The sequence below is a fragment of the Lagenorhynchus albirostris genome, chromosome 9 (genome assembly GCF_949774975.1).
Source record: "Lagenorhynchus albirostris chromosome 9, mLagAlb1.1, whole genome shotgun sequence".
Taxonomy (NCBI): domain Eukaryota; kingdom Metazoa; phylum Chordata; class Mammalia; order Artiodactyla; family Delphinidae; genus Lagenorhynchus; species Lagenorhynchus albirostris.
Genome location: NC_083103.1, coordinates 37240416 through 37265604, shown reverse-complemented (window position 1 = coordinate 37265604; position 25189 = coordinate 37240416). Strand labels below are relative to the sequence as shown.

At 40.8% G+C, this 25189-nt stretch overlaps 2 protein-coding genes across 11 annotated transcripts in view; one reads left to right on the top strand and one right to left on the bottom strand.

Annotated features, from left to right (window-relative positions):
• The window catches only part of UEVLD (UEV and lactate/malate dehyrogenase domains), a 46987-nt gene extending 35504 nt beyond the window's left edge, over positions 1 to 11483 (bottom strand). For 3 of the 10 annotated variants that reach the window (XR_009542412.1, XM_060159540.1, XM_060159544.1), the window contains exons 1-3: positions 11305 to 11483; positions 4245 to 4329; positions 829 to 894 (exon numbers count right to left, since the gene is read on the bottom strand). Coding sequence is in view for 7 of the 10 variants with exons in the window: in XM_060159540.1 (XP_060015523.1) it covers positions 829 to 894; positions 4245 to 4329; positions 11305 to 11346 (193 nt within the window). In the remaining 3 variants the exon portion in view is untranslated. Of the gene's footprint in view, positions 1 to 828; positions 895 to 4244; positions 4330 to 10454; positions 10863 to 11304 lie in introns of those variants that run through there. The other 7 variants (XM_060159537.1, XM_060159538.1, XM_060159536.1 and 4 more) reach the window with 7 other exon arrangements.
• A 6028-nt stretch (positions 11484 to 17511) lies between these two features.
• Positions 17512 to 24377, top strand: MISFA (mitochondrial sheath formation associated). Its single transcript, XM_060160838.1, is given in 5 exon segments — positions 17512 to 17516; positions 21194 to 21248; positions 21251 to 21283; positions 21700 to 21788; positions 24269 to 24377. Coding segments are annotated over 5 exon segments (198 nt in total). The 3' UTR covers positions 24285 to 24377.
• Positions 24378 to 25189: the final 812 nt, after the last annotated feature.

The following is a 25189-nucleotide window of genomic DNA, read 5'->3' as shown; positions in this document are numbered from 1 at the left end:
ATGGGGATAATGCTACATCATATAGAGGGAAAGGGAGGGGAACAAAACATTCAGGTAATGGGATAAAAAGGTGGGATCCCTGCAGTTTGCTATGGAAAGCAGAGTTAACTCTCCACAAGCGCAGGCCTATGTCTGTCTTGCTCGCCTCTGTACCTCAAAACCTAGCAGAGTAGTGGGCAGATAGTTGACATTCAATAAATAAATATTCGTTGAACTGAACTGAATTTGTTGGTATTAACCTAAGCCTTCCTTCACTGGGACAGCATTCTGCTACATCCAGTAAGGTTCAGTATAGATCATATACATGTTAAAACACTTTGAGGGGAATTCCCTGGCAACCCAGTGGTTAGGACTCTGAGCTTCCACTGCTGGGGGCCCGGGTTTGATCCCCGGTTGGGGGAACTAAGATCCCGCAAGCCACATAGCGTGGCCAAAAAAATAAATATTTAAGGACTTCCCTGGTGGCGCAGTGGTTGGGGGTCTGCCTGCCGATGCAGGGGATGCTGGTTTGTGCCCCGGTCCAGGAGGGTCCCGCATGCTGCGGGGCGGCTGGGTCTGTGAGTCGTGGCCACTAGGCGTGCCCGTCCAGAGCCTGTGCTCCGCGGTGGGAGGGGCCGTGGCGGTGGGAGGCCCAGGTACCGCAAAATAAATAAATAAATAAATAAATATTTTAAAAATAAATAAATAAAAAATTGACCAGCTCGTAAAAATGTTCTCTAAAAAAAAAAACAAAACCACTTTGAGAATGTTATGGAACTAAACAAATATAAGTTTTAATTAAACTGCTCTTTTAGAAAATTCCCACATTTTCTCAACTTCCACACTTACCCTGATACATCACAGGAATAGTGCCGGTGAAGTTCAGCAGGTTTTTCTGGGAACTATCTTTGAAAACTGGAAGAAAAAAAAAGCCCCAGAATGCACAATCAGAAGTAGGAAGAACTGTATTAAAGTGTGTGCATGTACATACACACATAGAGAAACACACATAATTTCTAAATACCATCATCTAGGAATCAGTAAATATGTTGACAAGGGCAAAGAACTAAATGATGTTCTCTTAGAAAGCAGAGCAGGTAGTTGAAAGAACACAGGACTTAAGATACTGAAATCCCAAGTTTTTGGCCGACTTTTCCTACTTAGAGGTGATGGAAGAAATTTTCACACATTGAGATACGGAGAAGTCATCCTAGCTTATACAGCATTTAACTTAAGCTTTATGCTAACTAGAATAGCCAGTTTTGTGGCCCATTAAACATACATTGTACATCTGCTTTAATCATTAAAGAAAAGGGTGCATTGTCCAGAAGTAAAGAATGTCTGTTTTGAAGACAGAGATAAATGCCTCCCTTCCCTAAAACATCAACGCTAGCACTCCTTCAATGATAAAGCTCCCTTCACAGGTGCCAAGGCCATGCTGACTCATTGTGTGCATGCTCATTTGTCTTTTTTTGAAACCTTGAAGGAATGCACCCCTGTGATGTTTGATGTTCTTTGTTCTGACAGATATAAAACTGTGCTGAAAACCATGCTTCTTCGGAAAGCTCTTCAGAACTATCTGAGGCTATAGTGCTCAGACTGGCTCAAATAAAACTCTTTTCTATTCCTATTATAGACTGTTTATTATTTCCGTCGACAGAGGCATGTGACTTTTGGTTACTTTAACCTCTTTGAACTTCAGTTTCATCATCTATAAAATAAAGATGTAAAATCTATAAAGACTGCATCATAAAGTTGTCACAATGATTAAATGAGATGATATGAAAACCCTTAATAAGAAGTAAAGGATTATAAAATGTGGGGACATTATCAAATAACTGCCACATGTAACATCAGTTATAAGCACTTTCAGATATCAGATTATAACTTTTATAATCAGAAAAAAGAAGTTAGTTTTACTTTTGAAAGTGACCTTTTAGAAGGATTAATAATTATCTTTGCTTTCTCTAACTCCATTATTCTCAACCTTTTCTCAATCTTCACATCCCTGAAATTTCAACTTACCCATCTGGGACACACTGATGGAGAATCAATGCCCTAATTTCTGAACTGAATACCGAAAACACGACATCTGGTTTCAAACTGTCAAACTGCCTTGGAATGTGGTCTTTTAAGGACTTCAGTAGCTTACTATACTATTTATGCAGGGGAAGAAAAAAGTCTAAATAGATTTGATGACCTATCAGAAAGGGAGAAGAGGAAAAGCCAGGCTGACAGAAAACTCAAGGCCAAGAGTGTACATAAGTACAAATATTTACCTTGAACTATATGGGTGAAAGGTAACAATGGGTGAAGGGATCACTCTAAGGCAAAACTAAAATGGACAGAGGAGTGGAACAGGGATTGTTTCTCAGGGACACAGAAGAACCTGAAAATGTGGTAGAGAAACTACAGGTATAAATAGTCGTTGTCCAAATTATTCAAAAAGCCAAAAGAAAAATGATTATAATACCTGACTAACATTGTCTTCAATAATAAAATGCACCTTGACAATATTAATCCTATAGCTTGAGGGTTTAATGGCACCACAGCCTACTTCCTCTAGATGGGGGAAATGAGAATTAACTGGTATAACAAAGGCTTAAATCTATAAGATTACTTATAGATCGTAAAAGAACAAGTATTATTCAAGCAGAGGGCAAGATGGACATGAGTACAAGCCCCAACTCCATGCCTAACTAGCTGTGTAATCTTAAGCAAGTTATTTAAACTCTCTGAGCCTCAGTTTCTTTCTCTGAAAAATGAAGATGATAATACGCACCTCACAGCTTTGGTTGTACAAGAATATGTAAAATAATATAGATAAAACATTTGGAAGTATATCTGGTGTTCAATAAATAGTAGCTGTTAAATCCCCCATCCCAGGCATTTATGCAGCACCAAATACCTGGGTGCTAATCAAGAGAGGCCAGACACAGGTAAGCCAGAATCTAATCATTTCTTCCACACATAAAATTAGCTATTCCTAAGAAATACTCCAATAATGCCTCAAATTTTCTAATGTATAATTCTGAATTAGACATATTTTTGTAACCCAAGCTAATTCAAATACAAAACATACCCATGTAGAATAAAGGAGTTTTTCAAAACTGTGTGTTTTGACTAATTCGTGGGTCCTGAAATCAATTTAGTGAGTCTCAATCAGCATTTTTTTTTAAAACGGTATGGAATGGAATAGAAGAGAAAACACCAAGGTGTACATAATACTTTAGTTGTGTGTATATGGGGTCATGATATAAAACACATTTCCAAGTGTGGGTTGTGGTCAGAAATTTTGAAAGATAGTAAAGTAAAATCTTTCTCAGGTAACCAGACCCTCTATATTAAGTGAAGAAGATAACTAAAACTTTGTTATTAATTTATTATCAACCATATATGTGGTAGGCAGAATAACAGCCTCCATGGATGTCCAATATCCTAATCCTTGGAACCTGTGCATATGTTACCTTACTTGGCAAAGAAACTTTTCAGATACAATTAAGTTAAGGACCCTGACATGGGGAAATTATCCTGTATGATTAGAGTGGGCCTAAGCTAATCACATGTGGTTCTTAAAAGCAGAGAACCTTTTCATCTGGAGATGTGACTACAGAAGGATGGTCAGAGAGATGTAACATTGCTAGCTTTAAAGATGAAGGAAGGTGACCCTGAGCCAAAGAATATGGGTGACATTTAGAAACTTAAAAAAGCAAGAGAATATATGATCTCCCAGAGCCTCCAAAAAGGAACTAAGACCTGCCAACCCTTAACCTACAGAGACCTGTGTTGGGCTTCTAGACAAATAACTGTAAGATAGTAAATGTGTTGCTTTTTTTTTTTTAAGATTTTTTTTTTTTGATGTAGACCATTTTTAAAGTCTTTACTGAATTTGTTACAATATTGCTTCTGCTTTATGTTTTGGTTTTTTGGCCTCGAGGCATGTGGGATCTTAACTCCCTGACCAGGGATTGAACCTGCACCCCCTGCATTGGAAGGCGAAGTCTTAACCACTGGACCACCAGGGAAGTCCCTGTGTTGTTTTAAGCCACTAAATTTGTGTTCATTTGTTACAGCAGCAATAGAAAACTAATACCATATAAATTTTATTAACTTAAATTTCCTCAAAAACCACAGATCATAAAGTGTAGCTCAAAATCAGGGGATAAAAGAGAGAAATGAGAAATTATAATAAGTTTGTAGATCTCTAGGAACAAATAATTAATAGTTTAAACAATGTAGCAAAAACTAGAGGATACAATTCTTACCATAGGTATCCATGGAATATCTGAAATGTGGGAAAAACGTATTTACATTCTTCAGTTCTTCCACAGTTAGATCCCTGAACTTGTACTGAAGAGAGAAAAATGAATACTGAATAAGAATAAAATTATAAGCAACAGAACAATTACAAATTAACATTTAACTGAACACTTACTATGTGCCAGGCCCTGGGCTCTGAGTTTTACAAACATGAATAGTATTTGACTTCATCCTTTTAATAACGACCCTATGAAGTAGGCAGGGCTTATAACTGCTTGACTTTATAGAAGATGAAAATGAAAGCTAGAGAATCAAAATAACTTGCTGTGGTAGATAGCAAGTTAAGTAGTGAAGCCAGAGCTCAAACCCAGTGCCTGGGCCTTTAATCACTATATCAAATGCCTCCAAATACTTCCTGAAGGCTTAAGAAGTAGGGCAGGATGTAGCACCCCTGTCATCACTGTAAGATCCACCTCTCGTGCCTGAATATCTCATTCACTTGAGACACCCTGAATTTCCCTACCTGGTACCGCAGCTAGGTTTCAAAGGGAAAACAGAAAGCATGCAAAGGTTTGCAGTCAGGTTGGGTGACCTGCCTCCTCATTCATCCAGATGTAGTCTCAGAAATACTACCTTGGTTGCCCTGTGGGCAAAATCATTTAACTTCTTTGAACTTATTTTCTCATTCGCAAAGAGAAATTATACCCACCTCCTGGACTTGTGCTAGGCATTAAATGAAAAAAAAAAAAAAAGTATGTTAAGAGTCTATTACCATTCTGAAAATGAAATTAAGAAAACAATTACGTTTACAATAGCATCAAAAAGAATAAAATACTTAGGAATAAATTTAACAAGATGCAAAACTTAGACTCTAAAAACTACAAAACATTGTTGAAAGAAATTAAAATAGATCTAAATGAATAGAAAGGTATCCCTTGTCGATAGATCAGAAGACTTGATATTGTTAAGATGGCAATGTTCCCCAACAGATTCAACAATTGCCAATCCATATCAAAATCCCAGCTGACTTTTTTTGCTCATTTGCAAAAATTTACAAATAGACCTTAAAATTCATATGGAAATTCAAGGAATGCAGCCAAAACAATCTTAAAAAAGAATTAAAAAGAGCTTCCCTGGTGGCGTGGTGGTTAAGAATCCGCCTGCCAATGCAGGGGACACGGGTTTGAGCCCTAGTAGGGGAAGATCCCACATGCCGCAGAGCAACTAAGCCCGTGCACCACAACTACTGAGCCTGAGCTCTAGAGCCCACGAGCCACAACTACTGAGCCCATGTGCTACAACTACTGAAGCCAGTGCGCCTAGAGTCCGTGCTCCGAAACAAGAGAAGCCACCACAATGAGAAGCCCGCGCACCGCAACAAAGAGTAGCCCCCGCTTGCCGCAACTAGAGGAAGCCCGAGTGCAGCAACGAAGACACAATGCAGCCAAAAACAAATTAAAAAAAAAAAAAGAAGTCGGAGGATTCATACTATAATCAAAAAGATAGTAACAAATGTGGGAAAGGATGTGGAGAAATCAGAACCCTCATATACATACACCACTGCTGGTAGTAAAATGGTGCAGCTGCTTTGGAAGAGTTTGGCAGTTCTTCAAAAGATTAAACACAGAGTTACCATATGACCCAACAATTCCACTCTGAGGTATATACCCAAGAAAAATGAAAACATGTCCACACAAAAACTTGTGCACAATTGTTCATAGCAGCATTATTCATAACAATCAAGAAGTGAAAACAATCCAAATGTCCATCAACTGATGAATAAAGTGTGACATATCCATAAAATGGAATATTCAGCCATAAAAATGAAGAACTGATACATACTTGGATAAACCTTAAAAACATTACACTAAGTTAAAGAAAACAGACACAAAAAGCCACATATTGTATGACTTGTGTATAAAGTACCCAAAATAGGCAAATCCATAGAAACAGAAAGTAGCTTAGTGGGTGCCTAGGGTTGGAGGAGACTGGGAGAAAATAAATAACTGCTAAGAGATCCTATTTCCTCTCTCTGAGTCTTAAGTTTTTCACGGGCAAAAGAGATATAGCTCTACTGCCTGCCAACTTCAGCAGGTATGTATGAAGATCTCATGATTAACATATGTAAAAGTGAGATATTAAACAAAATATGTATACAATAGTAAGTACCGATAGGAAACGATGAATCGACAAAGCATACCTAGGTTACAGAAAGGCCTCTGAAAAGAGCTGTCTACAATTCACATTAGAGCCTAGAACGGTACAGAAAATTAGAGGGAAGGAGGAAGGTCATTTTAAGATGGGAAAGAATTTGGCAGAAGAAAAAGTGTATAATTAACAACTTGAGGACTAGAAACATCTCTTACTCATTTTTATTTCCCCATAGCATTTAGCACAGGGTATGGCTTCAATAAATGCAGGCTAATTGGATGGGAGTTAGCAAAGAGGCAGATTTATATGAGTAGAGTGGATATAGAAAGCAATTATGATCCAAAGGACTGAGCATCAATCACTAAGATCACTAAAACTAAGAATTGATCAGTATTAACTACAGCAGGGTAAAAATGAGTCCCAGATTCAGTGAAAACAAAAGTGAATGAAACCATCCCAACTCCAGACACTACACAAATGTACAAAAGGCTGCATTGTTGTCACCTGGAATATATATTTATTATGAACCAAATAATTTTTGTTTTGTCTTCTATTTGATGTTATAAGCTGTTTTCTACATCCTTAACATCCTCTGAGAATGCAATGATTAATGGCTGCATAGGGCTATATACCAGAACTGATCTAACTGCAAAACTGACATAAAAGTTTGTCAAAAGCACTCTTTGTTAGGGCTTGAAAATCCAAATATCGCTACTAGTCGAATATGTGATTTGCCTTTCTGACGAAAAAGACCTATTTTATCTGTCCTAGAAAAATAAAAAGCACATCATTTTCACTATATATGAAACAGAGTATCTTCTTAGTGTAAATATTAAGACATATATTCCATTACTGTTCCTATACCACCTAAGAGAAGCTTGTATAACATTGTCCAAGGAATATGCCTCAGACAATGCCATTTGCTTAAAGGGTGCAGGCAGGGAACTAAAGAGGAAAACTGGCCCATGAGATTCTAAAACTAAAGCAATTATACTATCATAAAAATCAGTTGAAAAATTGAGAAGTTACTAAAATTTTAACTTTATCCACTATACTACAGTATGTTTATTTAGTAGACTGATACTTACGAACATCAAGAGTACTCCTGTATGACATTGCTCAAATGTTGGACACCCTGAGGAATACTTTGTGGCATCATTTTATTAAAAAAAAAATTAAACATTAAGGAATCTTACAGATCAAATCCAATCCTATTATTTCATAACTGAGCAAATCGAGGTTAAGTTACCTGTCCAAGGTAACTTGGCCAGGGGAGTGGGAAATAGGAATTAGGGAACCAGAGAAGTTTTCTAAACTTAATATTTAATACAACTAAAGAATATATATGCAGGGCTTCCCTGGTGGCGCAGTGGTTGAGAGTCCACCTGCCGATGCAGGGGACATGGGTTCATGCCCTGGTCCGGGAAGATCCCATGCTGCGGAGCGGCTAGGCCCGTGAGCCATGGCTGCTGAGTCTGCGCGTCAGGAGCCTGTGCTCCGCAACGGGAGAGGCCACAGCAGTGGGAGGCCCGCGTACCGCAAAAAAAAAAAAAAAAAAAAAAAGAATATATATACATATAAACATATATGTACATATATATACATTTTGAAGAATAAACACTCAGGTACCAACTCACCCATGTTTGATCTAGAACAGTGCTGTCCAACAAAACTTTCTGCCATGACGGAAAAGATCATTACGTGTTCTGTCCAATACAGTAGCCACAAGTGGCTACTGACACTTAATATGTGGCTGGTGTGACCAAGAAACTCATTTTTAATTTTATCTAATTTTGATGAATTTAAAGAGCCACATGTAGCTAGTGGCTACCATACTGGACAGCACAGACCTTTCCAGTTCCATTACACCTGTCCGGGTGCTCCTTCTCTTAACCATTCAACTGCCTACCTTAAATTGTGTGGTCACACTCCTTTGCTTTTGCCCTCCATAGTTTTTATCGCATTTGTGTGCGTCCCTAAACACCACACTGTTGTTTCGTTGTTTCTTGTTTTAATCAAAATATAATCTTGCATATAACCTCCAATTTTTTTCACTGAATATAATGTTTCTAAGATTCACTTGTATTGTTGCATGTTGTAGTTCATTCATTTTCACTGCTGCATAGTGTTTTCCATTGTGTGAATGAGTACAGAACAAATTATCCTTCCTTCTGTCAATGAACATTTGGGTTGTTTCTACTTTTTAATGATGAGTAATTCTGTGAATGTCTCTTGCTTCATATATTATGAATTCTCTATGGTAACTACCACAGAGTTTAAAATTCCCATTCATCCACATCCTCCAAACCCTTTGAAATGACCTTAATTTATGACAATCTAGTGAGAGAAAATGGTGTTTTACCAAGCTCTCAGTTTGCTTTTCCATGGTTACTAATGGGTTGAGCAAACATTCATTTCCCTGATTCTTCTTTTGGTTTTTAAAAAATGATTATTCGTGTCTTTTGTCCAATTTTCTATTGGTTTTAATATTGATTTGTAGGCTAATTTATATATTCTGGATACCAATACTTTGTCAATTATGCATTACAATATTATTCTCCAAGTTTGTATTTTGCCTCTTCACTCTCTTCATGGTGTCTTTTTATACATAAAAGTTCTTAATTTGAATGCAATCAAATTTATCACTCTGAGTATTTTACGTCTTGTTTAAAAAATGTTTGCATACTCTGAGTCCATGAAGATTCTTTCCTACATTTATCTCTATACGTTTTAAAGCTCGTCTTTTACACTTGAATCTTCAGTCCATGGGGAATTTTTATGTTTGGTCAGAGGTAAGGGTCCAATTTCATTTTCGCCTGTATAGATAATCATTTGTCTCTGCATTCTCCTTTCTGTAGTTATCTGCAATGCCTCTTCTGTTTTATATCACATTTCCAAACACGTGTGAACATGGTTCTAAGCCCTCTAGTCTGTTCCACTGGTTAATTTGTCTGTCCTACACCAACATCACACTAAGCCTCCATTACTAGTCTTGACATCTGGTAGAGCAAGTCCTACACCTATTCTTCTTCTGTAAAAATGTCAAGATTATTCCTGGCCTTCTGCCCTTCCAAATGATTTTAGAATCAGTCTGAAAAGTTCCCCAAATACCCTGTTAGAATTTTGATTGGAATTGCATTGGCTCTATAGATCAATCTGGAGAGAGCTGACATCTTCACATCCATGAAGCTGGAATATTTATCTAGGTTGGAATACTTACTAGGTTTCATTTGTTTTCAATAAGATTTTTCATGTTCTCCTTACAGTTGCTTGATTTTAATGTATTGTTCACTTCACAAATTTTTCAGCAGTAAAATTATTTCTAAGTATTAAGTTATTATATTATTTGCCTACCTTGAGGGTTAAGGAACTTTGGAAATATCTGCTGGACTAACGTGTTTCTAAACGGTCTCCTTAATTTACACATCCAACAGACATTTATTAAGCACCTAAGTGCCAGACTCCATGCTATGCACTGATGATAAAAAACAAAGAAAAAAACCTTCCTCAACTATACTGGTCCCACCCTTGAGAAAATTATTGTCTCTCTTTTGTCTTTTTCCTGCATTCCAGTTCCACCAAAATTATGAAGTTCTTTTTCTATTCTCAGCTTTAGCAATTCTTCCCCCTGGACAATACACCATGCTTCCGTCACTGAAAAACTTGATAGAGTGGTTCTTTTAATTTCATGTTCTCTGAAGAGGAGACAGGAAGGGTGTAATCCTAAGGACGATAATACTTCTCTTCCTACAAGACCTACACACCTGTCACAGTAGATAAAATCATTCAAATCAAGTATATAAACAATTTCAATCATAAGGCTTCAAAACCTCGAAGGGGTGTACAAACTGCCCCAACAAAGAAAGACACAGGCAAACCCAACTAAAGAGAGAGCAGTTTATCTTGAAAGGAAAATGTAATCAAACGAACCAGAAAAGTATGTGCATGTATATGATTCATATTTAACTGCTGCCATTACATTTTGCTACTGTTTTATTCTGAATGTATCATGTCTCATGCTTCAATAAAATTTTAAACAAAACAAAAAAACGGCATAAACGTACCGTTTCCGCATAGGGAAGTTTTAAGAAGCATTATGAATCATATAACTAAGAAACTGGTGGAAAAGGTGGTTGCCTCAGACTGTACACTGGTGGGGAATCAGAAAGCCTGAACTAAGAGCCTGGTGTAACACAGAAACTGGCATTAGTCATGCCCGAGAAACGCAGGTCAGACTTCCGGGTCAGCCCTCCACCTCAACCTTTCAACATTACGAGGATCTCTTCCGGGCCTTCCAACCCTGTCTTCATTCTTAAGTCTACACAGGTCTTTCATTCACTGCACAGTTACTCAGCACTCCGTCGTGTCAGGTTAGGTGATGGGAATTCTACAGCACTCTCTGCCATCAGAGTTCACCGCCCGAGTAAGGTTTGTATGTAAATAATTACTCCACGATGTGATAATCGATATTTCTGAAAGCAAGTAAAGGAGGTAGTGATTCTGTTTCTAGGGAGTGACATCTGAGTTGAGTCCTACAAAGGATTAGCCACGCGAATCATTAAAAAAAGGGGGTGGGGTGAGGGCAGGCCATTTCTGCAGAGAGAAAGGCATGATTAAAGGGACTGGCGAGGGCTGGAAGCTGAGACCAAGAGAAGCTGGTGGCGTGAGAAGGTCTCACAGCAGGTGGAGGTTGGGGGATGTCGGATTTGCAGGCGAAGCCAGAGCCCCGGCCTCGGGAAGGAGAGGTCCGCGCCCTCCCTGCGGCCACTCCCCGCAGCCGGCTTCAGGCCAGCCCACCCCCCGCTCCAAGCCCCTTGACAAGCCGGGGAAACGCCCCAAGGAGGTGGCCCGGCCAGGGGTGGAAACGCCCCCAAGTCCCGGCGCCCCAGACCCTGCCCGGCGGGCTAGCCGCACCTTGCCAAGCAGTCGCCTCACACCCTCACTGTTGAACTCCATCTCCAGCCTGGACCGTGAGTCGGGTTCTGAGACCCCAGCCCGGGAATCTCCTTCCGCACTGTCCTGGACGGGGGCTGCCGAGGATCAAACTTCCCGAGCGGTTCAAGGCCCCGCCCCTTCCCAGACTCGAAAGTCCACCGGTGTCCAACGCCCTAGGCTCAGCGAGGCTCCGCCCCGAGTCGCACCACCGCTCCTCCGCGAACCGTGAGCGCGTTCAGAAACGCGTGAGCGCCAAGGAAACCACGACCCAGCTTGCTGGAGGGAAACTTGGGGACATCGGTGAAGACAGGAATAGGAAGGACCCGAGGAGAAGCAGTAAAGGAGGTAGAAGATATTGGCGCTGTTCTGGGAGAGAGTTTCGAGAAGGATATGATAAATTCAGTAGAGTATCGAGAAAGATCAAGAAAGACCCCAAATTGTGGTTGGATTTAGGAAGGAAGAGGTAATGGAGCTTCAAAAGAGAAATTTCGGGGGGGCTGGATAGGAAAACGGACGCAGGAGGAGAATTGTCAGAACTGGGAAATAAGACAGCCGAGTGAGGGTGGTGTGCCTTTGGCGGGGCGGGGCAGAGCATAACAGCGTTGGTGGCCGAGAGAGGAAAAAGTCAGGCAACAGAGTTTGAAGACAAAAAAGGTAGATTGGTGGTTAAGGTCATCTGGAGAAGTAAGACGAAGAGATGCAATTTGCAGGCCTTGTTTGGTTTCCTTGAATGAGTTACTTACCTGCTTTGCATCCCTGGTTTGAGCCCGTGGGCCTAAAAAGTCCTGGGAGCTGGCTATTGTAACTGTCAAGAGGTTGGGTGGGCAGGAAGGTGATTGTATTTACAGGAAGAGCCAAAGGTAGGAATGCTGTGATTCTATTGGGAGAAGAAAGCGAAAGACTGGAAGGAGCACTTATTTATTCAACAAACTTTTGTTGAGCATTGGCTACTTGCTAGATATTGTCGGGGAGGAAGAAATTTTCCTCTATTCTTCTAGCTTCCTCTGGCTGTCTAAGAAGTAAACTGACACCAGACAGAATAATAGGAGAAAATCAAACAAAAGTTAATAGCATGTATATCTGGGAGAGACCCAGGAGAACTGAGTGACTCGCCTTAATGGCCGAAGCCCTCACCTTAAATACCATCTTCAGCTATGGCAAAAGAGGATGGTGGGGGTTGTGGTTTGAGACTTCAAAGGGGAGAAAGGCAGTTCACATGGAGAAAGTAAATACTTGGTAAACAAATGTTTGCTGGCCCTTGCAGAGACTAGGTGACTCTGATTTCTAGGCTCTGCCGAGTTCCCGCCACCACACCTATCCCATATTCTTTGCAGATATCTCTGGTGACACCTTAATTAGGGGAACGGGCCTTCTCTCTAAATCCTTTTAGGCAGTTAGGGGGAAGTCTTTGGGGCCTTAAAAATGGACATCCTAAGTTAACCCTCCTGCCAAAGAGACACATTTTAGGGTGACAAATTTTGCTCCCCTGCAATATTTTTCTAGGTCTGAGGATACTGCAGTAAACAAAATAGACAAAAGTATCAGCAGTCCTAAGGCTGTCATTCTTTTATTAGTAGGAGGAGAGCAAAACAATAAAAATAGTAAGTAAATTAGACTGTATGTAAGAACTGATTAAGTGTTGTGGGGAATAATTTTTAAAAGGCAGGTTAAGGAAGTGAGGGTAGGTCTCCTTGAGAGGTGAGAAAGTAAGCATTCCGTATTAGAGGGCAACCAGAGCCCTAAGACAGACGTGTGCTTGGGGAGAGTCAAAACCGCGGGGAGGCCAGTATGGCTGGAGTCCAAAGAAGAGGAGAGGAACCAGAAGTAGGCTACGTCAGAGAAATAAGGGGGAGCCACAGATGGTTCAGGACAGTGATTCTTACTGTGTGGTCCCCAGACCTGCAGCCTCAGCATCACCTGGAACTTGTTAGAAATACAGATTCTAAGGCCTCACCCCAGACTTAACAGAATCAGAAACTCTGGGGATCAGGTCAAGCAATCTGTTTTAACAAGCCTGGGTGATTCTAACCACTATAAGAACTTTGCGGACAACTGTGACTCTGGCTTGTCAATGCCCTCCCACCAGAGACCATCAGGAACACACCCATACTTAAACAAGTTGGGTTGATTACCCCTTCCCGTGAGGGAGCAGATACTGTGGAGAACCACTGGGACAGCTGAGTAAGAGTGTGGAAAGAACCTATTATAGGATTTGGGCTCTGCGTGATTTGGGAGAGGGCTTAAGGAATCAAAGCTTTACTTTGGATTGGGTGCTGTCAGAAGGCAGGGACAATTCTATGATTGGGTATCTCAATATATATTATCTCTCAGATGGGTAAACTAGAGCAAGTTTAAGGCTGTAATTGGTAGAGAACCAGTAGTCGCATTAACAGAGAGAAGAGGATGTTTGGGTATTTCCTGGGTTGCACAGTGACCTTGTTTTTGTCTCTGCTTAGAAGAAATTATGACGAGGCCTTGTTTGGTCTCATTTTATCATGGTCTGAGTGACCCTGTCTGATGTCAGTGTTCTGAGATGGTTTATATCCAACAGGAGACAACAGGAGCCTGGCTGTGAGGGCCAGGTCAGCTTGTAGCAACACTGAGACCTAGCTAGGTCAGTCCGGTTCCCAGATGCAAGGGGCTGCTTTTTTCTTTCTTAGGCTTTTGCTCTGAGAGAGAGGAAGCCACTGGAGGGTTTTGAACAGAGGAGTGACACAATCTGACTGAGCTGAAAAAGAATAAGTCTGACAGATGAGTTGTGAAGAGACTTGGGGTGGGGGGTGGGGAGTGGAGAGTGGAAGCCGGGAGACAAGGTAGGAGGTGAGACGGTTGAAGGATAAGAGGCTTGTTAAGAGCACCTCAGCCAGATCTAACACACCTCAGAAACTTTGAAACTTCCAGAGATTCTAAGATTTAACAGATCCTATCAGAAATCCATTAATCAAGGAAAAGCTATCAAGTTAGAAGTAAGGCCTGAACAAGGTTCTTCCATCTTTTATGAAAGAACCTTTTATGGAAGAGGCCTTCCATCCAAACCACCAATTCTCTTCTGGTTTAATAACTATGGATGAATTATAGGCACTAGGAACACTCTACGCTGTGTGTGTGTGTGTGTGCGCGCACGCGCACGCACGTGCACACACATGCATGTGTGTAGCTATCAGTTCCCACGTGGAAGGTACATTGCTAAAAGTTTTATGCGCTTCATTGCAGTTAATCTTCACAAAACCCTAGATGGAATTATTATCTCACTTTTACTGTTGAGCAAACTGAGGTTTAGTGAAGTATTTCCTATTTCCTTGTTTCTGATATCCTGTTGAATAAGAGATGTATTACTGACAATGTTCTGGGTAGAAAAGGTTACAAAATTAAATATACATACCAGTTTTAACCCCACTTTTGGGAATTTGTCTTAGAGAAATAAAAGTACCCAGGATGTATGCATTATACAAAGATGTTAATTATATTAAAAGAGAAAAAAAGTCCTCAGGCTAAGAAATGGGAAAAGTGTATATTCTGCTCCTTTGTTTATAGTTTGAGAACAAACACAAGAATGGTTTTTCTTGGTCCTCTGCTTCTGATCTCTGTTTACACTCTTTGCTTTCATAGTTATGTGTCCTATCAGACACATTGTTTAGGGATAAAACCTCGGTATTCTGAATATCAGACAAATGTATCCTTATCGTTTACTTCTTTAAAAAAAGTTTTAATTGTAAAATACACATAATGTACAATTTACCATCTTAACCATTTTTAAGTATACAGTTCAGTGGTATTAATTACATTCGTAATGTTTTACAGCCATCACTACCATCTGTCCCCATAATTCTTTTCATCTTGTAGAACAAACTCTGTACCCTTTAAACAATAACTTCCCATTCTTCCCTCCCTCCAGCCCCTGGCAAGCACCATTCTGCTTTCTGCCTTTGTGATTTTGACTACTCTAAGTATGTCACCAGTGGAGTAGAGAGTCCAGAAACAGACCCTCACATATATGGTCAATTATTTTTGACAAAAGTGCCAAGACCATTCAGTGGGAAAAGGACAGTCTTCTCAGCAAATGGTGTTGGGAAAACTGAATATCCATATGCAAAAATGAAGTTAGATCCTTATCTAATACCATATACAAATACTAACTCAAAATGGATCAAAGACCTAAATGTAAGCCCTAAAACAATAAAACTCTTAGAAAAAAATGTAGGACAAAAGCGTTATGACATTGGATTTGGCAGTGATTTCTTGGATATGACACCAAAGACATAGGCAACAAAAGAAAAAAATAGACAGATTGGACCTCATGAAAATTTAGAAATTTTGTTCATCAGAAGACAGTATTGGGAATTCCCTGGCGGTCCAGTGGTTGGGACTCAGTGCTTTCACCGCCATGGCCCAGGTTCAATCCCTGATCAGAAAACTAAGGTCCCACAGGCTATGTGCAGCGCGGCCAAAAAAAAAAAAAAAACCAAAAACACAAGACAGTATCATTTACTCTTTAGATGTGTGGAGCTTATATTGTTATTCATTGACTGACAGCATATGCTGCATCTCAGGCCATCCTTCCACAAATGTCCTTTGACCTTGTGAAATGAAACTGCAATCTTTCTTTTCTTAAACTAGTTCTTTTTTCTAAGGATTTTATATCACCTCTCAATTTTCATGCTCTGTCTGAACTGGCGTGCTTTTTTTTGGTCATTTTGCTGCTTCTCTGGTTAAGTAAAAAATTGGCAACGTGCAAGAGAAATGTGTCCAAGAAATTTTGTTTATGACAATCACAGCATTGTTTATGGTGATAAAAAGTTGGGAAAAAAATCTAAATGCACATTGTGCCTGTTACTAATTTATTACCTTTCAGTTCCAAGTACACCATTTATTGCTTGCTCTGCTATTGTGGAGCTGGACCTTTTAAGCATTTCTCTCTTGCTAGTGGGCACAGTATTAAGTTTTGTCAATAGAGGGCCTGGGGGTGATACTGCAAGGAGGAAGAGACTTCCTCCTTCCAGTGTGCTTTTGTTCTTGGTCCTACTGTGTGGCTGCCAGTGGCATGAGTCGGGATATCCAGTAGTGCTCACCTCTGTCGAATTTCAGTGGCCCCTGTGTAGGGTGCTTTCCATTGAGTTTCAGTGGCGCTCCTGCTACTCAATGAGTTCTACCACCCCCAACAAGGTGGCTTCCCAGTACATTCTACTGGCGTATCCCCAGAGGGGATTCTCAGCAATGATCAGTAAGCTTGACAGACACCCCCCATGGAGACTTCCCAGCAAATTCCACCAGCATCTCAGAGGGTGGTGCCCTACGTACCAGGCTCGGCCTACAGCAGCTCATTGGATATCTCTACCATGACCACCACGTGTCCAAGTTTTGGATCTCAACCCTGGAAGGGCAGAGACTCTTTCAAGTTTATTCCTTCCTTGGATGCTTTGCCTCAGTTCTAGTGGTGGTGGCTGCTCCCTATATATGCTATTCCTGTGACATGTAGAGCTTTCTGCCTCTTCCATTAATCTCCTGTTCCTAGTTAATAATTCTTTTTATCGAACATTCTCTGTTCAAATTACTGTGTAGATTCTATCTCCTGACTAGATCTTGACTGATATACCCATTATTAGGAGAAAGATGAGGGAATTCCCTGACGGTCCAGTGGTTAGGACTCGGCGCCTTCACTGCTGGGGCCTGGGTTCAATCCCTGGTCGGGGAACTAAGATCCCACAAGCCATGCGGCTCGGCCAAAAAAAAGAGAGAGAGAGAAAGAAGAAATACACGTGGAATATTATACAGGAATTTAAAAAAATAAGTTAGACCTCTGCTTCTGTCTATGAAGAATCAACTGCTACAGGAGTTGTCTTCTCTCCATAAACAAATAGAAAATTGCATAAAATATATGAAATAATTATTTTCAGATCTTGCACAAGGGCCAGCGCCAGACTGTGAACTTTGAAAGAAAGGAAACAAAAGAGATGAGCTTTAAAAGCCCCTGCCTACTGCCCAGAGGCAGTTTTCAGACCGCAGCACAGAGAGGGGTTACCCAAACGAAGCTGAATTGAAAAGAAAGATAGTGGCGTACCAAGGAGGCCAAAGTGCCAGGAATTTGCAGGATGTAGTACTGAAAAGAGGCAATTCCACAGAGAAAAAACTCTGGACATCTCCACAGGGACCCTTGTGAGTCTTTAGCTGAGTTCTGTCTGTGCACACATGGGGTAAAATTCCATGAGGCCCGGAAAAGAACCACCCAGAAACAGTAGGCCAAACATTTCTTGGAGCTCCCAGAAGGGCTGGGAGTTGTGGGAAATTCCACCGATCAGAAAGACCTAATACCATTGGCATCAGAGAGAGCGCTTAAAAGGGTCATAACTCAGTAGTGGGGATGATTATCTCTAGAGTAAAGGCTGCTCCTGGCCCACCATAACAAAGCTTAAAACTTGCCTCAGAACACTCAAACTGATTGCAGGTAACTTAATTGCATCCCAGAAGAAAACCCAACACTATCAAAAAGAATACAACAGGGCTTCCCTGGTGGTGCAGTGGTTAAGAATCCACCTGCCAATGCAGGGGACATGGGTTTGAGCCCTGGTCCTGGAAGATCCCACATGCTGCGGAGCAACTAAGCCTGTGTGCCACAACTACTGAGCCTGCACTCTGGAGCCCACGAGCCACAGCGACTGAGCCCGCATGCCACAACTACTGAAGCCCGTGTGCCTAGAGCCCGTGCTCTGCAACAAGAGGAGCCACCACAATGAGAATCCCACGCACTGCTACAAAGAGTTGTCCCCACTTGCCACAACTAGAGAAAGCCTGTGTGCAGCAACGAAGACCCAACGCTGCCATAAATTAATTAATTAATTAATTTAAAAAAAAAAAGAATACAACAAAATCCAGCCCTCAACACTGTAAAATTCACCATGTTAAACATCCAACCAAAAGTTACCAGGCATTCAAAGAAACAGGAAAATATCACCCACAACAAAGAGAAAAATCAACCATTGAAACAGCCCCAGAAGTGATAGAGATGATAGATTTGCAGACAGCTTCCTTAAAATGCTTATTATCGATCTCATAAATATACTCAAGGATGTAAAGGAAAACATGAACACCATGTGGAGAAAAATGAAAGGTAGAATTAAAAAAAAAAAAGAAGTTGAACTTCTAGAGATGAAAAATACAAAATCAAATTAAAAATACACTGTATGAAAAAAAAATACACTGTATGGGATTAACAGAAGTTTCGAAGATTACAGGGAAAGATGAGTGAACTTGAAAAAGACAGCAATGGAAACTATCCAAAATGAAACACAAAGAGAAGAAAAATGAACAGAGTACCAGCAAGCTGTGGGACAGAATCACACTGGTTATTGGTCTAATACACAGATAGTGGAGGTCACAGAAGGGGAAAAGTGGGGACAGAAAAAGTGTTTGAAGGAACAGTAGCCAAATATTTTTCTAATTTGATGAAAACCATAAGCCCACAGATTCAAGAAGTTCACCAAACCCCTGGTAGAAGAAACATGCAGAAAGTTACACAAAGCAACCTGAAAATAAAATTGCTGAAAATTAGTGAGAGAGAAATTTTTAAAGAGGCACTTTTCTTTCTTATTTTTTTTAACATCTTTATTGGAGTATAATTATTTTACAATGTTGTGTTAGTTTCTGCTGATTCATTTTTTTATACATACATCCCCATATCCCCTCCCTCTTGGGTCTCCCTCCCACGCTCTCTATCCCAGCCCATAGGTGGTCACAAAGCACCAAGCTGATCTCCCCGTGCAATGCAGCTGCTTCCCACTAGCTATCTGTTTTACATTTTGTAGTGTATACATGTCAGTGCTACTCTCTCACTTCGTCCCAGCTTACGCTTCACCCTCCCCGTGTCCTCAAGTCCATTCTCTATGTCTGTGTCTTTATTCCTGTCCTTACCCTGGGTTCATCAGAACCGGTTTTTTTTCTTTTAGATTCCATATATATGCATTAGCATACAGTACTTGTTTTTCTCTTTCTGACTTACTTCACTCTGTATGACAGACTCTAGGTCCATCCACCTCATTACAAATAACTCAATTTCGTTTCTTTTTATGGCTGAGTAATATTCGATTGTGTATATGTGCCACATCTTCTTTATCCATTCATCTGTCGATGGACACTTAGGTTGCTTCCATGTCCTGGCTATTGTAAATAGTGCTGCAGTGAACATTGTGGTACATGACTCTTTTTGAATTATGGTTTTCTCAGGGTATATGCCCAGTAGTGGGATTGCTGGGTCATATGGTAGTTCTATTTAAGGAACCTCCATACTGTTCTCCATAGTGGCTGTATCAATTTACATTCCCACCAACAGTGCAAGAGGGTTCCCTTTTCTCCACACCCTCTCCAGCATTTATTCTTTGTAGATTTTTGATGATGGCCATTCTGACTGGTGTGAGGTGATACCTCATTGCAGTTTGGATTTGCATTTCTCTAATGATCAGTGATGTTGAGCATCCTTTCATGTGTTTCTTGGCAATCTATATGTCTTCTTTGGAGAAATGTCTATTTAGATCTGCCCATTTTTGGATTCGGTTTTTTGTTTTTTTGATATTGAGCTGCATGAGCTGCTTGTATATTTTGGAGATTAATCCTTTGTCAGTTCCTTTGTTTGCAGATATTTTCTCCCATTCTGAGGGTTGTCTTTTGGTCTTGTTTATGGTTTCCTTTGCTATGCAAAAGCTTGTTTCATTAGGTCCCATTTTTAAATTTTTGTTTTTATTTCCATTTCTCTAGGAGGTGGGTCAAAAAGGATCTTGCTGTGATTTATGTCATAGAGTGTTCTGCCTATGTTTTCCTCTAAGAGTTTTATAGTGTCTGGCCTTACATTTAGGTCTTTAATCCATTTTGAGTTTATTTTTGTGTATAGTGTAGGAAGTGTTCTAATTTCATTCTTTTACATGTAGCTGTCCAGTTTTCCCAGCACCACTTATTGAAGAGGCTGTCTTTTCTCCATTGTATATTCTTGCCTCCTTTATCAAAGATAAGGTGACCATATATGTGTGGGTTTATCTCTGGGCTTTCTATCCTGTTCCACTGATCTATATTTCTGTTTTTGTTCCAGTACCATACTGTCTTGATTACTGTAGCTTTGTAGTATAATCTGAAGTCAGGGAGCCTGATTCCTCCAGCTCCGTTTTTCTTTCTCAAGATTGCTTTGGCTACTCAGGGTCTTTTGTAAACAGACACTTTTCATATGATCCAGCAATCCTCCTCCTGGGATTCACCCTAAAAAGTTAAAACTTATATTCCCTTAAAAAACTGTACACAAATATTTATAACATCTCTATTCAAAAAACAAAATCTCTATTCAAAATAGCCCCAAACTAGAAACAACCCTATTGTTCTTTGACAGGTAAATTGATAAACCGATACATCCATACAATGGAATAATATTCCATAAAAAAGAACTAACTCTTGTACAACATGAATGAATCTCAAAAGCATTAATGCTAAGTGAAAGAAGCCAGTGGAAGAAGGTTATGATTCCATTTATATGAAGTTTTAGAAAACGCAAAAGCAGATCAGTGGTTGCCAGGGGCCAAGGGATTTAGGGGGAAGGGATTGACTGCAAAGGCACACAGGGAGCTTTTTGAGATGATCACAATTTTTTCTATCCTGATTGTGGTGGTAGTTACAAGAATGACACATTTTAAAATACATATCAACTGTACACTAAAAATGAGTGTGCTTTATCACATGTGATTTATACCTCAATAAAGCTTATTATTAGAAATAAAAAAGGAATGTGTTTAGATTTTTTATCAATTGACCCAGGAGGATGTCCTGAGGGTTTCATGAGCATACTCCTTTGTCAAGATATTGGTGAATAGTCTTTTGCTGTGCAATCGTGTCTTAGAAATTGTTTTACTTATTATCATGATGTGCTTGGCTGGATGCTTTTTGTTGGATTTGCATGGGCACATTGGGCACATTTCCAGAGTTTGTGGTAAGGAGTGACCTTGCCTATTAATCCCTCGTAGTCAGTCCTGGCTCTGGCTAACCCTCCCAGCTGGCGTTTCTGACCAAACAGGAAAGATAGTTGGGGTCTCACCACTAATAAGAGGTCAGGATGTGGTGGGAACAAAGTTAGTTTCCCAGGCTACTTCCCATCCCATTGGGACATCTTTAAGCCTTTCCCCCTCCACTTGGGTACTTAACATCACTTATTTCAAAGCACTATGGAATTTATAAGGGGTCTGGTGGAGACAGTGCCTGACTTCTGGATTTCAGGCCAAGTGGATCAGTGGTTGCTGGGAGGAAAGGGAATGTGGACATTGGTGGGACCTTTTCAGCAGCCCTTCCAGTCACATACAGAGCCAACGAGTTGGGCCAGCTCTGCCTTTGAGTTTCTTTCTTCCTCAGCCTCCAACTCTGAAATGGAAGGAGAGGTAGGCTGTTCAGGAGAGCAAGACACACCTGAGGAGCCGGATTTTGGATGAAGATCTGCAGCTGTGAGTGGGCGTGAAGGTCTGTTGGGCTGGATTCTTCCCTTTCAAGAGAACTCAGTGGCACCCTGAAATCTCAATGGAAAGCTTACATTCCTCTGGAAAATAAAATAGACTGCGGAAGGGGAAAGAATTTGGGGAGTACTGCTGAGGACAGCAAGCCCTGGTTCGAAGATTTGTCAATAACCATACCTCATGGGTATTCTTTTCAAAGACTGTTCCATCTATGAACTTATTTTCTCCATGCAAACTCTGTAATAAATTAGACCAGCATTTTTAATGCCCTCTTTGGCAGACGCTGAAACTGGAGTTAGTGTAAATTTGAGTTCAAGTCCTAACCTTGCAACTTCCTAGCCATGTGACCTTGAGAAAGTTCAATCTCTCTGAACCTCAAGTTTCTTCCTCTGTATAATGGAGATGTTCCAGTACCTTTCTGTTTTTGTGAGGATTACATTTGGGAATTCATGTAAAGCATTTATTGCAAAGCTTGACAATTAGCATTTAGTAAATGCTAACTTAACAACTAGGCAAAACAATGAACCAGTCAACAAAGAGTTACTGGTGACTATACTTACCTCGGGCCACACAAACCAACCCATTTGTGAAGCTGGGGTGCAAGCATAGATCTCAGGACTTAATACCTCTCTCACTCATTCCACTAGACCAGCCTGCCGATAGGAAACATTAGTAGCTGTGTCCTTTTAGCAAACCATTTCCTGGGTTTCTCAAATCCCACCCCGTGTCATTCAGACCAGTTTTTTCAAAGATGTTCCCATTGTTAAACTTAACTCTAAGAGTCTTAGTAATATGCCAGTTACAGGAGCAGGTTTTCTGGGAAGCTCCTCCAGAAGGCATGGGTATCTATCAAGTCCCAGGCCCATACTAGGAGCAAGGCATGATGGTGGTTCTTTTGTTTGTTTGTTTTCTCAATCTGCCCCAGAATTTCTATGAGAGTATTGGCCCAACAGTCAGACCTGTGTGGGGTGGGGATGCAGTTGGAGGCACTGGGCACTTGTTCAGCTTGAGCCACTGCCACAGTGTGATCCTGACCAAACCACTGAAACTATTCTGTGCCTCGGTTTCTCCAGCTATGAAATGGGCATAATAGCCCATCTTCCTTTTCTTCCCTTCTCAGAGAAGTTGATAGGAGGCTTCCCCTGCACGATGAGGGTTTAACTGTGCCATTTTGCAAAGTGCAAGATTTTTCTTCTTTGAATAGCCTAACAATAGTATTTAAGTAATTGCTTATAGCGTACATACCCAGTCACTCCTCCCAGTTAATCCAGGGTGTGTTTTATTTGGCTTTGTTCACAGCAGTGTTTTTATTTTTTGCATCTGATTGCATAAAGCAAGTAGTCAAAATTTTGGCAGGTGATGAGTTAATAAAGATATCAGCTAGATCCTAACCACACAGAGTCACTAAAGAATGGGGCCCTCCTGCTAAGGGCTCTTCAGCCTCTACACATCTGGCATCCTGGCCAACTGTCCCATAGCTACTCACTCTGATCCCCAAGGTCACAGGAGCTGATGTCACAATTGGTGTCTGAGCTCTGACCACCAAATAGCCATGGCGAGCCACTTCAGGTCAGACTAGACCACGAAGCTCCTCAGCCAGGAGCTATCATGCTGGACCATCCACCATCTGGTCTTGAATGAAGACAGCCCAGTTTCCAGGACTCAGGGAATAGAACACCACACCTTTCAGAACCGCCTGTTTCCCCCTGCACACACCACCAGCTAAGCAAGGAGCCCCACAATGATCGTTGTCTTCTGGATGCTTCTCATTGCAGGAACGATGTGGAAGGGATATAAGTATCCCCCAGGAGGGGTAAATGTGCCTTCAACTGTGTTCTCTCTTCCCACTTTGAAATGTATTCCCCGAGATAAATGAACTAAGCATCAAAATCCAACTTTAGAAACAAATACTCTCTTCTTTATTAAGTTATTGTAGCATACCTACTTCTATTCTTATTCACTATCTACTTAGAGTTGAGAGAGTTCCCTCTTTCATGTGATCTTTTATACATCTTTTCCTAAGAGTCTTTACTTTTTTTAAGTTCTTCAGTGTCTTTCAAAAAAACTGGAGGTATAAAGGTATTTCAGGCCCAGACTCAAAGCTGTCTGACAGTGCTGACCTAGTCTCATGCTCATGGGACACTTTATATGTTCAGCCTTCTATACCACTTAGCCCACACCAGCAACCCACGCTTAACTGTCCCTCATCAGGTAAACACTGGTCTGTAAAACGGTTCTGGTGGCAGATGTCTCTTTCCTCTCTCCTCCTGTTAAGACCTTGGATGTTCATCTTTTCTTTGCCTCTTGTCAGCTCCCACACTGCTAAGCCCCTGTGGCAACTGGGATTGGAGGCAGTAGGTGAGACAGAATTGGACACAGCTACCCCTGCCTGCCCTTGAGGGCAGCTATCTCAGCCCCACACCCTAGCAAGCACTAGGCAAGACCCACCTGACATACTTTTTTCTTCCCAGATTCCGGTGGAAATAAGCAAAGATGATCCTGGTGAAGTAATGCAGCTCTGAAGCTTTCCTGACCAGCTGTACTGTTCCTGTTGGTTTCACATAAAGTAATTGCATACCATTTTGTCACATTTTATGTAACAAGTTACCACACTTCTTTTTTTTTTTTCAAGTTACCACACTTTTAAAGATGAAGACTTGGTATTCTGTTAGCTCAAAACAGGGAGATGGAGGGTCGGGAGGTAGCTGGGTGGATGGGAGTGATTGGGTCCCCTCTGCTTCATAGTCTGTAAGAGTGGCATTAAGACTAAGATACCTACTTCAATTTGTCCCCTATTCTGTACCCTTGAACATAGAAATCCTCTAGAGCTCTTTAGACCTATTTCCCACATAATACCTTTCTCCTGGGTCCAAGGTCCAGGGTCCAGGCAGGGGTGAAATATGTAAATGTTACAGAAAGGGTTAGAGATTGCAGCAACTTTAAGCCTATTCTCTGGGGGTATTTCTCTGTGGCCTTTTCACAGCTATCATTAAGCCCAAAGCTTACACCATGTGGGGAAAGGGCATTTTCATATTGGGTGCTAGATACTAAACTATACAGTATTTTAATCCTTATAGTAACCTCAGCCTCATTTTACAAAATGGCAGAAATGAAGTTGAGAGGCTTAAGTACCTTACCAACCCACACAGTTCTCGGTAGCAGAGTCAAAATTAAGGTCCAGGTCTTCTCTTTGGTATGCTTTTACATGCCAAGGGAAGGAGCCACGCAAGAGAGGCTGGGTTATCCAAGATCTTGACTACCTCTTGGTTCAAAAGTCTTCCTCACCTGAATAAACAAGAAGTTGCCTTTTCTTTTAGCAGTGACTGCTGCTGATCCAGGCAGCATGTGTAGAAACAAAAGCTAACCGCCCAGTCCTCAGTATGATGCAGTTT